The sequence below is a fragment of the Enhydra lutris genome, unplaced genomic scaffold, assembly GCF_002288905.1.
Source record: "Enhydra lutris kenyoni isolate GAN:26980312 unplaced genomic scaffold, ASM228890v2 scaffoldscaffold81, whole genome shotgun sequence".
In the NCBI taxonomy this organism is placed as follows: Eukaryota; Metazoa; Chordata; class Mammalia; order Carnivora; family Mustelidae; genus Enhydra; species Enhydra lutris.
The window spans coordinates 1,829,686-1,843,491 of record NW_019154165.1 but is presented as its reverse complement, the minus strand read 5'-3'; the positions used below and the strand labels follow the sequence as shown (position 1 = coordinate 1,843,491).

The 13,806-nt window shown below is 38.1% G+C and overlaps 1 protein-coding gene across 1 annotated transcript in view; it reads right to left on the bottom strand.

Annotated features, from left to right (window-relative positions):
- The window catches only part of LOC111161001 (testis expressed 11), a 273,790-nt gene that overhangs the window by 75,224 nt on the left and 184,760 nt on the right, over positions 1-13,806 (bottom strand). The window contains exon 22 of the mRNA XM_022524429.1: positions 12,556-12,672. Coding sequence (XP_022380137.1) covers positions 12,556-12,672 — 117 coding nt within the window. The remainder of the gene's footprint in view (positions 1-12,555; positions 12,673-13,806) is intronic.

The window sequence follows — 13,806 nt, the reverse complement described above, 5'->3', positions numbered from 1 at the left end:
ACTGAAAGCAAAAAACAAAAAAATTATAAACAAAAGTTGATAGAACTTATTGCTGGCAGAACCATTTTATAAAAATGCTAAGAGAAGTTCTTGAGGCTGAAAACAAATGACGCCAGATAGTAATCTGAATCCAAACAGAAAAAAGTATACTGGTAAAAGCAATTATGTAATAATTATGTAATCATAAAAGTGTATAAATATATATTTCTTTTTTCTTCTCTCAATTGTTTTAAAAAGCCATTGTATAAAACCATTGTTTTATACCTAACAGATATCCATAGACCATTCCACCAACCCAAGAATCACACAAATTCTTCTCAAGCACATACGGCACTTTCTCCAAGACAATAAGCTAGGCCGCAACAAAAACTTCAAATAAAGTTAAAATAACATGAAATTACACAAACTACATACTCTGACCTTAGTGGAGTAAGTTTAGAAATCAATAAGATAATATAAGTTTGAGAAATTCACAAATATGTGGATATTAAATAAGAGGCTACTAAATAAACAATGGGTCAAAGAAAAAAAATCACAATGAAAATTTAAAAATAATTTGAGACGAATGAAAAGCAAATACAACATACCAAAACATATGGGATGCTGCTCAAGCAGTATGCTATGGTCCGAATGTGTACCCCTCAACCAGTTCATATGTTGAAATCTTAAACCTCAAAGGTGCAGGTATTAGTAGGTGGGGCTTTTAGGAGGTGCTAAAGTCACAGAGGTAGAGCCCTCAAGAATGGGATGTGTGCCCTTTATAAGAGGCTCTAGAGAGATCCTTAGCCCTTCCTACCATGCGAAGACAAAGAAAGAAGGCGCAAACTATGAACCAGGAAAAAGGCCCTCACCAGAGAACACAAGTACCTTGCTAGTACCTTGATCTTGGACTTCTATCCTCAAGAACTGTGAGAAATAAAATTCTGTTGTTTATAAGCTTCCCAGTGTGTGGTGGTTTAGTTATAGCAGCCTAAACGGGCTAAGAGAGAAAACTGGCACTGAGAGTGGGGTGCTTCTCTAACAAACGCCTGAATGAATGGAAGCAGTTTTGGAACTGTGTAATGGGTAGAAGCTGGAAGAGTTCAGAGGTATGAGCTAGAAAAAAACTACTTTGCTGAGAATGAATGGTTAAGAGCAATTCTCATATTTGAAAGAGGACTTTAGCTATCTCCATTTTTTTTACCTCAGTCTGTACTTTCTAATTGATGAAGTTCTTCTTTTTGGCTTATCTCAACTCACGCAAAGTACCCTGTGGGCAAAGCATCCCATGATGGGAATTAAACTACCCTCTTAAGCAATAAGGATTGCCCTGAGCCTGCAAGACCCCATGTGACTGATTCCAAGACAATGACTGTATCTTCATGTACCTACTGACCTTTTCCCCACGTTTTCCCTGTATAAACCTAGAATTATTTTTAGCACTTCCATGGTTGTCTTTGAGACACTAGTCTGCTGTCTTCCCACTGATGCCCTCACTGAAATAAATTCCTTTCTTTTTTCACCACCAATCCCCTCTCTGCCTCTGGATTTTGTCAGCAGCGCATGGCCAAACCTGGTCTGTCTGGGACCCCCAGAGCCAGGTGCTCTTGCATCCCTGTGCCCTGGTTACATGAGGACCAAGAAAGAGAAGAGCTGCAGAAATCAATCTCCTTAGAAAACAGTTTGGGAATACAGTGAAGAGAATGTTGGTAGAAATATGGACATTGAAGATCATTCCGATGATGAATGAGGAACAATGGAAATTGGAGGAAAGCCACCCATGCTAAAAAAATAGCAAAAAGTTTGGCGGGATTGTGTTTATGTCCCAGTGTTTCATATAAGGTAATACTTTTGAGCGGTGAAATTGGACATTTGGCTAAAAAAATTTCTAAGCAAAGTGCTGAAAAAGTGGCCTGGTTTCTCTTGAATGTTTATAGTAAAATGTAAGAAGAGAGAAATGATTTAAAGGTGAAAACGCTAATCACAAAGGAAGCACAGGGGCACCTGGGTGGCTCAATCCATTAAGTGTCTGCCTTCTGCTCAGGTCCTGGGATTGAGCCCCGCACTGAGCTCCACATTGGGCCCCCTGCTCAGTGGGGATTCTGGTCTCCCTCTCTCTTTGCCCCCCACCTCCACTGCTGCTCACTCTCTTACATGCTCTCTCAAATAAATAAATAAAATATTTTTTTTTTAAAAAGGAAGCACAATTTAAAAATTTGGAAAATTTTCAGCCTATCAAATTGAAAGAAATAAGAAAGCTAGTTTAAGACAGAACACTAAGGGTATGATTGAAATTTGATAAGGAGAATGCTGTGGTTCAACCATCTCAACAGAAGCCAGGAGCTATTCACATGCCAAGACAATGGGGAAATTGGTCAGCCATCTAAACAGAAGTTAGTAACTCTTGTCCAAAGCAATGGAAGAATGACCTGAGGCAGTTCAGGGTTCTTGGGGCTGGCCCTAAAAAAAGGCCTTCCAAACACAGGCCCTAGAGTACAAGGGCCTAAGAGGCAGAATGATTTCAAAGGAGAAGACACAGCTCCCCAGTGCCACTGAACCTCCCCGACTCCCCTTCTCAAATTCTGGTGCCATGTTGCACAGCCACTCCAAGTGCAGCAGGCTATTATGCCTGCCCCTCCAGACGACATAGGTCACAAACTGGGAAGTCATCAGCTTGGTGTCCTCATGGTAGGCAGAGTGCAAGAGCGGGGAGCATAAAGGCTTCCACCTAGATTTCAAAAGATGCCAGAGGAAAGCAATAATAATTAAACAGTATAATAATTAAAACAGTGTGGTTGTGCCATAAGAATAGACACAGACATCGATGGAACAGAAATAATCCTCCTCATTTATGGTTACTTGATTTTCAACAAGGGTGACAAGATAATTCGATGGGGAAAATGTCTTCAACAAACGGTTCCGGGACAATTGGATATTTAAACGCAAGAAAAAAAATGAAGTTGGACCCGCCCCCCCATCTCATGCCATACACCAAAATTAACTCAAAACGGAATGTAACAAGTAAAAATATAAAGCTGTTAGAAGAAAACATAGGGATGAACCTTAATGATCTTTGATTAGGCAACAGTATTAAACACTGACACCAGAAGCACAAGGAACAACAACGAAGTAAATAAAATGGGTTATCATCAAAATTAAAAATGTTTTTGCTTCAAAGGGTACTGGTAAGAAAGGGAAAAGACAACCCACATCATGAAAGAGAATAATTGCAAATTGTTATCTGAAGAGTCTAGTATCAAAAATATAAAGCAACTATAAGAACTCAATAATAAGACAAACAACCCCACTAAAAATGGGCAAAAAAAAGAAAAACCCTGAATAGACATTTCCCAAAGAACATATATAAAGGGCAAATAAGTACATGAAAAGATGTTTTTATCTTTTGTTATTAGTCATGATATCATCAGTCATTAGAAAAATGCAAATCAAAACTACAATGACATAGCACTTCATACTTTACTAGCATGGCCATAATCCAAAGGATAAAACAGCAAGTTGTGGCAAGGAGGTGCAGAAAGTAGAACCTTAGCCTAGTGCTGGTGGGAATGTAAAATGGTTTTGCTGCTCTGGAAAATACTCTGGTAGTTCCTCACAAGATTAAGCATAGAGTTATCATAAAACCGAGCAATTCCACTGCTAGGTATATACTCAAGGGAAAATAAAACACATATCCACACAAAATTTCTATATGAGTGTTTACCATAGCATTATTTGTAACAGCTGAAAATTGTTAAAACTCAATATCCATCAGTGGATGAATGGAAAAACAAAATGTGGTATATTCATATACTGGAGTATCATTCAGCCATTGTGGGAATGAAGTACTGATCCAAACTACAACATGGTGAACCTATAGGGAGTCAGTCAGAAAAGACTAAGTCACATGATAGTATTTATATGAAATATCCACAATAGGAAATCTATAAAGATACAAAATAGATTAGTGGATGCCTAGGGCTGCTGGTTGGGACAGGGAGTGACTGCTAATAGGTAAGTGATATCTTTTCAGAGTGATGAAATGTTTTAAAAACTATATTGTGGGGGCGCCTGGGTGGCTCAGTAGGTTAAGGCCTCTGCCTTTGGCTCGGGTCATGATCTCAGGATCCTGGGATCGAGCCCCGCATCGGGCTCTCTGCTCAGCAGGGAGCCTGCTTCCTCCTCCTCTCTCTCTCTGCTGGCCTCTCTGCCTACTTGTGATCTCTGTCAAGTACATAAATGAAATCTTAAAACAAACAAACAAACAAACAAAAAAACTATATTGTGTTGATAGCTGCACAAATCTGAATATTCTAAAAACCATTAAACTGTATACTTTACTGGGTGAATCATAAGCTATGCTAATTATACCTCAATACGTTTGTTAAAAAATAATGTAGGAAAGGGGTCAGGATACGTTTGTATAAAAGGCCAAACAGTAAATGTTTTAGGCTTTTCCAGCCACACAACTATCTTTCATGTATTTTTCTTTCACATACATTTCCACATATATTTTCTTTTACTATCTTTTTATTATCTTTCACATATATTTTCATTCACAACTTTGCACGAATGTAAAAAAAAAAAAGTTCCTAGTGCTCAGGCTGCAGAAACACAGGCCACCGGCCTGATTTGGCTAGACAGCAGTAGTTTATCCAACCCATTTTAGGAAGGAGATGTAGTTCCTCGATAAATTATAATGGCTGTATATTTTTTCCCGAGATTTGTTCTTTTATTTTAGAGAGAGAGTAGTGGGAGGGGCAGAGGGAGAGAATCCTTAAGCAGACTCCCCGATGAATGCAGAGTAGGGGCATCGGGCTTGATCCCCTAACCCTGAGATCATGACCTAAGCCGAAATCAAGAGTCAGATGCTTAATTGACTGAGCCACTAAGGTGCCCTGCTGTGTATTTTTTTATTGAAGTATATCTGACATACAATGCTACATTAGTTTCATTTGCACAACATATTCATTGGCCAATTCTACACATTCCTCAATGCTCACCACAATAAGTATAGTCACCATATAATGTTATTAAAATGTTAATGACTATATTCCCCGTGCTGTACTTTTCATGTTCACAAATTATATATTTTATAAGTGGTGGTTTGTATCTCCTAATCCACTTTTCCTATTTTGCCCATTACCCCATCCACTTCCTCTCTGACAATCACCAGTTTGTTCTCTGTATTTAAGAGTCTGTTTGCTTTGCTTGTTTGTTTTTTCCATTTTTTTCTATTCCTTTTTAGATTCCACATATAACTGAGATCATATGGTTTATATTTCCTTTATCTGACTTACTTCACTTAGCATAATACTCTAGGTCCATCCATATTGTCACAAATCATCAGATCTCATTCTTTTTTTATTGCTCAAAAAATTAAATCTAGAAGAAGTGGGAGAGGAAGATGGTGGCAGACTGGAGGACATGAGATTCATCTCGTCCCATGAACACAACTAGATAACTATCAAATCATCCTAAATACCCCAGAAATCAACCTGAAGACTGACAGAACAAATTCCACAACTAAAGGGAGAGAAGAGGCCATATCAAAGAAGGTAGGAAGTGTAGAGACACAGTTTAAGGGAGAAACAGATTACAAGTACTTCAGAGGAGAGGGAGCTGTTATGGAGAAGGGCAAGAGAGAGAGAAAGAGAGACTGAGACAGAGAGACAGAGAGATAGAAAGAGAGGAGCATGTAAGGGAATGGACAAGAAGAACATTTCCCCAAAGCTCCTGGCTTGGAGGAACTGAATTTCCGGAGTTCTCGCAACCAGCAAGGCTTACAGCCTGGAGTTTTAAGGGTCAGCAGTCTTGGCTAGGATAGAAACTTGAGGGTACTGTGCTGCTCCTGGAAAGAAGGCAGGCAAACAACATGGGGTAAGACAGCATGGAAATAGGGATCTGAAGAATGTCTAGGGCATACAGTGGGAGATTATTCCTTCAGGCCTCTCTGGAAAGAAAAGAGGTGACTGGTGCCATTTCCTTCCCCAGCCCTCCCAGCATAAACACAGAACCACCTGAGGGAAGCAGCTCAGCCCGGATACTGGCTGCCTAACTTGCTTACACAAAACCCCAACCCCTGTGCTCTGGTGGGACTACCCTTCTCAATCAAGTCTACTTCAGCCCCAGCATGGCGAGCCCCTCCCCTAGAAGACCAGCACAAATCCCTGCCCACACCATCTCTCCCAACCAGAGAGTTCTACAGGGCCTCTGTCTTGATGGAGTTGGTATCAGGTCTTATTTCACAAGCAAACTGCACCACACCTAGTTAAAACTTGGCACATGCAGGCTAGGGACTAAACACTGCCCATAACAGGCTAGGAGAACCTCTGCAGATGACTGGCCTGAAGGACACAGCAGGCAAAACCTAAGAGCAGAGTGCACACAGCACACACCAGAAACACTCTGAAGCACCATGCCCTGGGCATGACATGAGCTCTTATTCATAAGGACATTACATTCAGGAGCAGGAGACATAACTGGCTTTTCTAACACAGAGATGAAAGCAGAGACTCAGACAAAATTCCAGGATGTAGGAATTTATCCAAATGAAGGAACAAGATAAGGCCATGGCCACAGATCTAAGTGAAACAGATATAAGTAATGTTCCCGATAAAGAATTTATTCATTTATTCATTCATTCATTCATTCACTTTACAGAGAAAGAGAGCAAGCGAGATAGTGGGGGTGGATGAGGGAGAGGGGGAGAGAGAGAGAGAGAATCTCAAGCAAACTCCCTGCTAAGCGCAGAGCCCGACACGAGATTCAATCTCATGACCCTGAGATCATGACTTGAGAGGATATCAAGAATCAGTTGCTTAACTAACTGAGCCACCTAGGTGCCCCCTGATAGAGAATTTAAAGAATAATCATAAGGATACTCACTGGGCTTGAGAAAAGAATAGAAAACACCACTGAGAACCTTACCACAAAGATAAAAGAGTTAAAAAAGAATCAGAGATGAAGGGTACAATAAACAAGATCAAAAGCAGGCTTGACACAATGAACAACAAACTGGAAGAAGCAGAGGAATGAATTAGTGACCTAGAAGATAAAATAATGTAAAATAATGAAGCTGAACAAAAGACACAAAGAAGAATTATGCAACATGAGAATAGACTTAGGGAACTCAATGACTCCATGAAATGTAGTAACATTCATATTATAGGAGTCCCAGAAGAAAGAGAAAAGGGGGCAGAAAATTTATTTCAGGAAATAATAGCAGAAAACTTCCCTAATCTGGAGAAGGAAAGAGACATTGAGATCTAGGAGGCACAGCGGACTCCCATCAATATCAACAAAAGCAGACCAACACCAAGACATACTGTAATTAAACTGGAAAAAGACAGTGATAAAGAAAAAATCCTAAAAGCAGCAAGACAAAAAAGAGGCCCTTAAGGGAAACCCATAAGGCTAGCTAGAGATTTCTCAACAGAAACTTGACAAACCAGAAGAAAGTGGCATGATATATTCAGCATGCAGAAAGGAACATCTGCAGCCAAGAATCCTCTATCCAGCAAGGCTATCATTCAGAATAGAAGGAGAGAAAGAGTTTCCCAGACAAACAAAAACTAAAGTAGTCTGTGACCACTAAATTAGCCCTGCAAGAAATATTAAAGTAGGGACTCTTTCAGTGCAAAGGAGAGACTACAAGTGAAAATGACAAGAAAGGATCAGAGAAAATCTCCAGGAACAATGATAAAACAAATTATAAAATAGCACTAAATAGATATTTCTCCAGAATTACTTTGAATGTGAATGGACTAAATGTTCCAATCAAAAGACACAGGGAGCCTGAATGGATTAAAAACAAGACCCATTTATATGCTGCCAGTAAGAGACTCATTTTAGACCTAAAGACACCTGCAGATTGAAAGTGAGGGGATGGAGAACCATTTATCATGCAAATGGAGCATAAGGAATAACCGGGAAGACATTGGGAGATGGAGAAGAGAAGCGAGCTGGGGGAAATCGGAGGGGGAGATAAACCATGAGAGACTGTGGACTCTGAGAAACAAATTGGGGGGTTTGGGGGGGGTAGGGGGTGGTGTGAGCCTGGTAGAGGGTATTAAGGAGGGCACGTATTGCATGGAGCACTGGGTGTGGTGCATAAACAATGAAATCTTGTAACACTGAAAAAATTTTTAAATTAAATTAAATTAAAAAAAAAAAAAAGAAAGCCAGAGTAGTAATACTTATATTGTACAGACTGGACTTTTTTTTCTTGTATCTCCATTGGTATCAAGGTAATACTGGCTTCACAGAATGATTCTGAATGTGTTCCCTCTATTCCATAATTTGTAAGATTTTGATAAAGATTGTTACTAATTATATTTTTAATGTTTGGCAGAATTCACCAAGGAAACCATGTAGTCTTGGGCTTTTCTGTGTTGTCAGATTTTTGATTCCTAATTCAACATTCACTTCTTGTTATTGGTCTAAGAAGATTTCTGATTTGTTAGGACAGCATTGTTTATAGTTATCTGTTATCACCCTACGTATTTCTGTGGTTATCTGTTATATTGTTATCCATTTCTCACTTTGGTTTTTGGGTCTTGTCTTTCTTCTAAGTTAATGTAGTTAAAGCATTGCCTATTTTATTTTATTTTATTTTATTTTGGAAAACCTGGTCATTACTTTCAATGTTATGTTATTATTTATTCTGGTCTCTATTTTATTAATTTCTGATTTTTCTTTGTTATTTCCTTCCTCTACTAAACTTTAGCTAAGTTTCTTCTTTTTCTAGTTCCTTGTGGCATAATGTTGGTTATTGAAACATTTTTCTTAATACAAGCAATTTTAGCATAAATTTCTCTCTAAAATCCACTTTTGCTGTATCCCATAGGTTCTGGAATACTGTGTTTTCTTATTTATTTATTAAAAAGATTACTTATTTATTTGACAGAGAGAGATACAATGAGAGAGGGAACACAAGCGGGGAGAATAGGAGAGGGAGAAGCAGGCTTTCTGCGGAACAGGGAGCCCGACGCGAGGCTTGACATGACCAGAGCTGAAGGCAGACGCCCAATGACTGAGCCGCCCAGGCATTCCTCTTTTTTATGTATTTGTTCTGAGACATATTTTGATTTGCTGTTTGATTTCTGTTTTTTTATTTCTTGATAGAGAGAGAGAGGTCACAAGTAGGCAGAGAGGCAGACAGGGCAGTGGGGGGGGGGGGGGAAGCAGGCTCCCTGCTGAGCAGAGCCCGATGTGGGGCTTGATCCCAGGACCCCGGGATCATGACCCGAGCCGAAGGCAAGAGGCATTAACCCACTGAGCCATCCAGGCGCCCCTGCTGTTTGATTTCTTATTTGGCACCCTGCTTGTGCAGTACTATGTTGTTTAATATTTACATATTAATATTTGATATTTACACTGAGAAAAATGAGAAAAAAAGAAACAATACAACATACCAGACCTGTGGGACAATATCATATAGTCTACTCTATATGTAATTTGAATCCTAGGAGGAAAAGAGATAAACAGGACAGAAAAAACATCTGAAGGGACAGTGGTCAAGAATTTTTCAAAATTAAAGACATCAAACCATAGTTGCAAAAACGCTCAAAGAATGGCAAGGATTTTTTTTTTCAATTTTAACCTCGATATACTATATTCGAACTGCTACAAAACAACGATAAAAGAGAAAATCTTATAGACAGTCAATGGGAAAACATAAGATATCTGTATATAGAACAAAGATGAGGCTAACAGACTCCTCAGCAATTGTGCAAGCCCAACAACAGTGGAGTGACATCTTTAAAGTGCTAAAATTAAAAATAACTGATGGCTCTAAATTCTACACACAGCAAAACTACGAAAAATAAAGGAAAAATGCTTTTTCAGAAAAAGATGGGGAAATTCAATAGATCGACACTACAGAAAATGTTAAAGTTCCTGAGGCAAAAGGAACAGGGTATCAAACAATAATCTGGATCTCAACAAAGAAATGATTCAAGGCAGCCCTTAAAATGTACATAAATTTAAAGAACATTTAACTTCTATTTAACAGCTCTAAAAATAAATTTACAGCCTAATCAAAACTAAGAACAATATATTGAGAGTTTATAACATACATAAAAGTAAAATGTACAATAACAAAAACAAAAGATGGAAGGGAAAGGGAAAATTGAAAGCATAACAGTGTTAAGATTCTTATATGACATGCATTAGTTAGTATGTTCTCACTTTTTGGTTTGAACTTAAGTACAGATTTCATTTTCACCTGAAATAAATAAGCCTGTTCACACATGTAAAGAGTTGAAAAAAAGATTAAGAAATACCATATGACCCATAATGCTACTACTGGGTATTTACCAAGGAAAACAAAAACACTAATTCAAAAAGATATATGCATCCTTATGCTTACTGCAGCACTGTTTTATAATAGCCAAGATACAGAAGCAACCCAACTGTCCACTGATAGATAAGTGGATAAGAAGATGTGGTGTGTACACACACACACACACACACACACACATACACACACACACACACACACACAATGGTATATTACAACTGCTGTATTTTTTTTAAAAGATTTTATTTATTTGAGAGGTGGAGATCACAAGTAGGCAGAGAAACAGGCAGAGAGAGGGGAGGAAGCAGGATCCCCGCTCAGCAGAAAGCCTGATGCGGGCGGGGCTCGATCCCAGGACCCTGATATCATGACCTGAGCTGAAGGCAGAGGCTTTAATCCACTGAGCCACCCAGGCGCCCCACAACTGCTGTATTTTTTTTAAAGCATCCCTCACTTACCCCCAGCTCATACTCAGGAGAGTAAAGACAATGTTGATAAAACTATACATTCCATCTACATTCCTTCATCATCTACTTATTTGGAAATACTCAAATTTATGAGCATTTAGAGAACAAGGAGCAGATAAATAGAACAGAATTCAACAAGTCTTCATTAGACAAGCAGAACACCACGGTCTAATTTACAGGGACCAGACTCAGATGGTAAAAGGCAGAAATTCATCTTCCATTACCTAAACAGATATTCTTTCAAAAGCAAAGAAGATTATAGAAGGGTTACTAGGTTAGAGTTCTTAGAAACCATTAACATTTGCAAGAGAAAGAACACAAAAAAAGAACAGTTGTTGGAAACAAAACAATTAAGGACTGTACTTAAGAGTTTGTGAAATTTCCCTCACATCAATTTGATCTCTATTCATTAAGATACAAAATTTAACAAAGTCAGGACCACCAATTTAAGGGAAAAACTTTTTAAAAAAAGATTTGTTTCTTTATTTTCCAGAGAGAATGCAGTGTGCGAATGGAGGGAGGAGCAGAGGGACAGGGAGAAGCAGTAGAGAGAATCTCAAACAGACTGCCTGCCAAGCACCGAGCCCAGTGTGGGGCGGAGCTCAATCTCACAACCCTGAGATCCTGATTTGAGCTGAAATCAAGAGTCGCATGGCTCAACGGATTCTGAGTGACCGAGAAAAACTTTTAAAAGGTTAAAAGCATTATGCGAAAACTAGGAAGTTATTACTCTTTTTAAGTAAAGCATAAGTCCTTATTGAGAATAAAATTGCATTTACCCATGCTTTTTAAGAAGCAAAATGATTGTTTTTGGTTTTGCTCTGGGGCACATAAGATTCTTTTCTCATATTCTTTTAAAATGGAAAGGTTTCTAAAAAGAGGTCCCTTTACTTCTCAAGGTTAAGGATTTTGTCTTCTTTATCTCCACTACCTAGCAGAATACTTAATACTCAAATGTTTTTTGAGTTGAAGTCAACAGGGAACAGAAAGGAAGGGAAATATGTTGGCAGAGATCTGGTGACAGTTTGTTCCAGATCTGAAGAATCATATGAAAGAAGCAATTAACGGAAGGAAGGAAATAAACAGCAAGAAGGATTTTATACCATTTGGAAAGAAAAGCTGGCAAGTATGGGAAATTGGGAAGTTTTCTTTGTCTAGGTAAGAGAGAAAAAGCAGAGAGAACCAGATCTTAAAATCATACCAAAAATGCTAGTGGTCCAACTTGGAGACAATTTTCTTAGATGTTGATGTTGGCATTTTCTTAAAGGGGTAAGGTTTACAAAGCTAAGAGTGGACTTGAGGCAAAGGTAGGAATTCTTTTTGTTGTTAAAACTGAATTACTGATAAAATATTTAAGGATGTGGGTCAAAGAAAGCAAATGCAATTAGAGTGAAGAAAAATAGTCCAAGTAAATAATGAGCTGGCTACTGAAGCTGCGGAGATAGAAAAATTCTTCCTAGAGAATGTGTAAAAGGCAACAAAAATAGAGAAACCTCTTTCTTATGGGCCACATATGATTGCAGGGAGATGATGAAGAATATCTAAAAACAGATTTGGAAAGAGTGGTCCATGGGAAGAGGCATTTTAAAAGAAGAGATACTCAATCTTTTTTTAAAAGAAGAGGCTAAGCCAAATGTGACCTTTTCTTAGGAAGGAATGAACCATTACAAACCTTTGAAATCAAGATGCTCCTGGAAAGGATGAAAGGGTTCTTTAAAGAGAATCAGAAAGAACTGCATCAGGGAAGGCAAACACACCAAATAACACACTAAACTCTTTCTTGTGTTTTCTTTGAAGGTAGCACATTACCTGTTCAAAAGCTGTTGAAGCTTTTCTCCCTTGCTCTAGATCAACTGCAGCTGCCATAAGTAAACATGTTTTCTGTGCAATCAGAATTACTTGATCAGAAGGACAAAACTGGGACAGCTGATAAGAAATAACCAGAACATCAATGAATACTGTGAATTCTGCCAGGTGAACAGAAACAATCAGAATGAAAATCAGCAACATCCTGTCTGAATGAAAAAATTCAGCTGGAAAAATACATCTCACCTTAAAAATGATATAGACTATAACACTGATTTACGGTTTTAATTTTATATTACTTTCCATTGTTTTTAAGAACATTTCTGGAGATAAAAAGCTTCATTTCTTTGCAATTTTCCTATCTTCCCAGTGATAGGTACTGTCGTTTGGCCCTGTATTTCTATCTAGTGATTTATTTCTTGCTTTATGTTGTAATTTCTAAGTGATTTTTCCCCTGGCAAATAGATTTCCCCTTTGTATTGAATAGAGCTGAAATTAGCACATATATTGTCATGGTTGAAAGATACAATGTCAAATCTTGACAACCATTATTAGGCATAACCTCATCATTAAACCTTGTCCTCTAACTTTAGAAAAAACTCCCAGCTTTTACTACAATAAACCTCTAGGCCCTTGGGATTCTTACATAGAACCCTACTAGTGCTATCACAAATGTTCAAACTAAAACTAATTCATTTCACCTAATTTAAATGGCAATTAAACCTGAACTTTCAAAGACTATTTCTTAATCTCCCAAAACGTTTAGTGATCATAATCATCACTGTCACTGAATTAACAGCATTTCAAAACACCTTATCTCTCTAGGTCTCAGGTTACTAATACATAAAATGAGGGAGTTATGCTAGATTATCTCTATAGTTCTTTCTAGTTCTAAAACTCTTAACATTTAATCTATCTCAACATATCAGATGATACACTCCTGAATGTGTAAGAGAGACATTCTTAGCCCCTCTCCTTTTACTTTCTCATCAATATTGCTTACTTTCTGGCATTTAATCTTGACCTTGGAGACTAATGACTATTTAAAAATGCTTATAATTGCAAAGTAAGCTTACAAATCCTTACACAGAGAACCTGCTCTACGAAAAATTATAAAGTAGGCCCAAGATTCTTAGTATTATTTTTACCTCCTCATTTCCCCAGATACCTATTATATACTCCTACAGATTTATAAACCTTCCTAATGTTTTACTGGTTGACAACTTAAGAGTATTCCTTTCCTAAAGAGAGTTA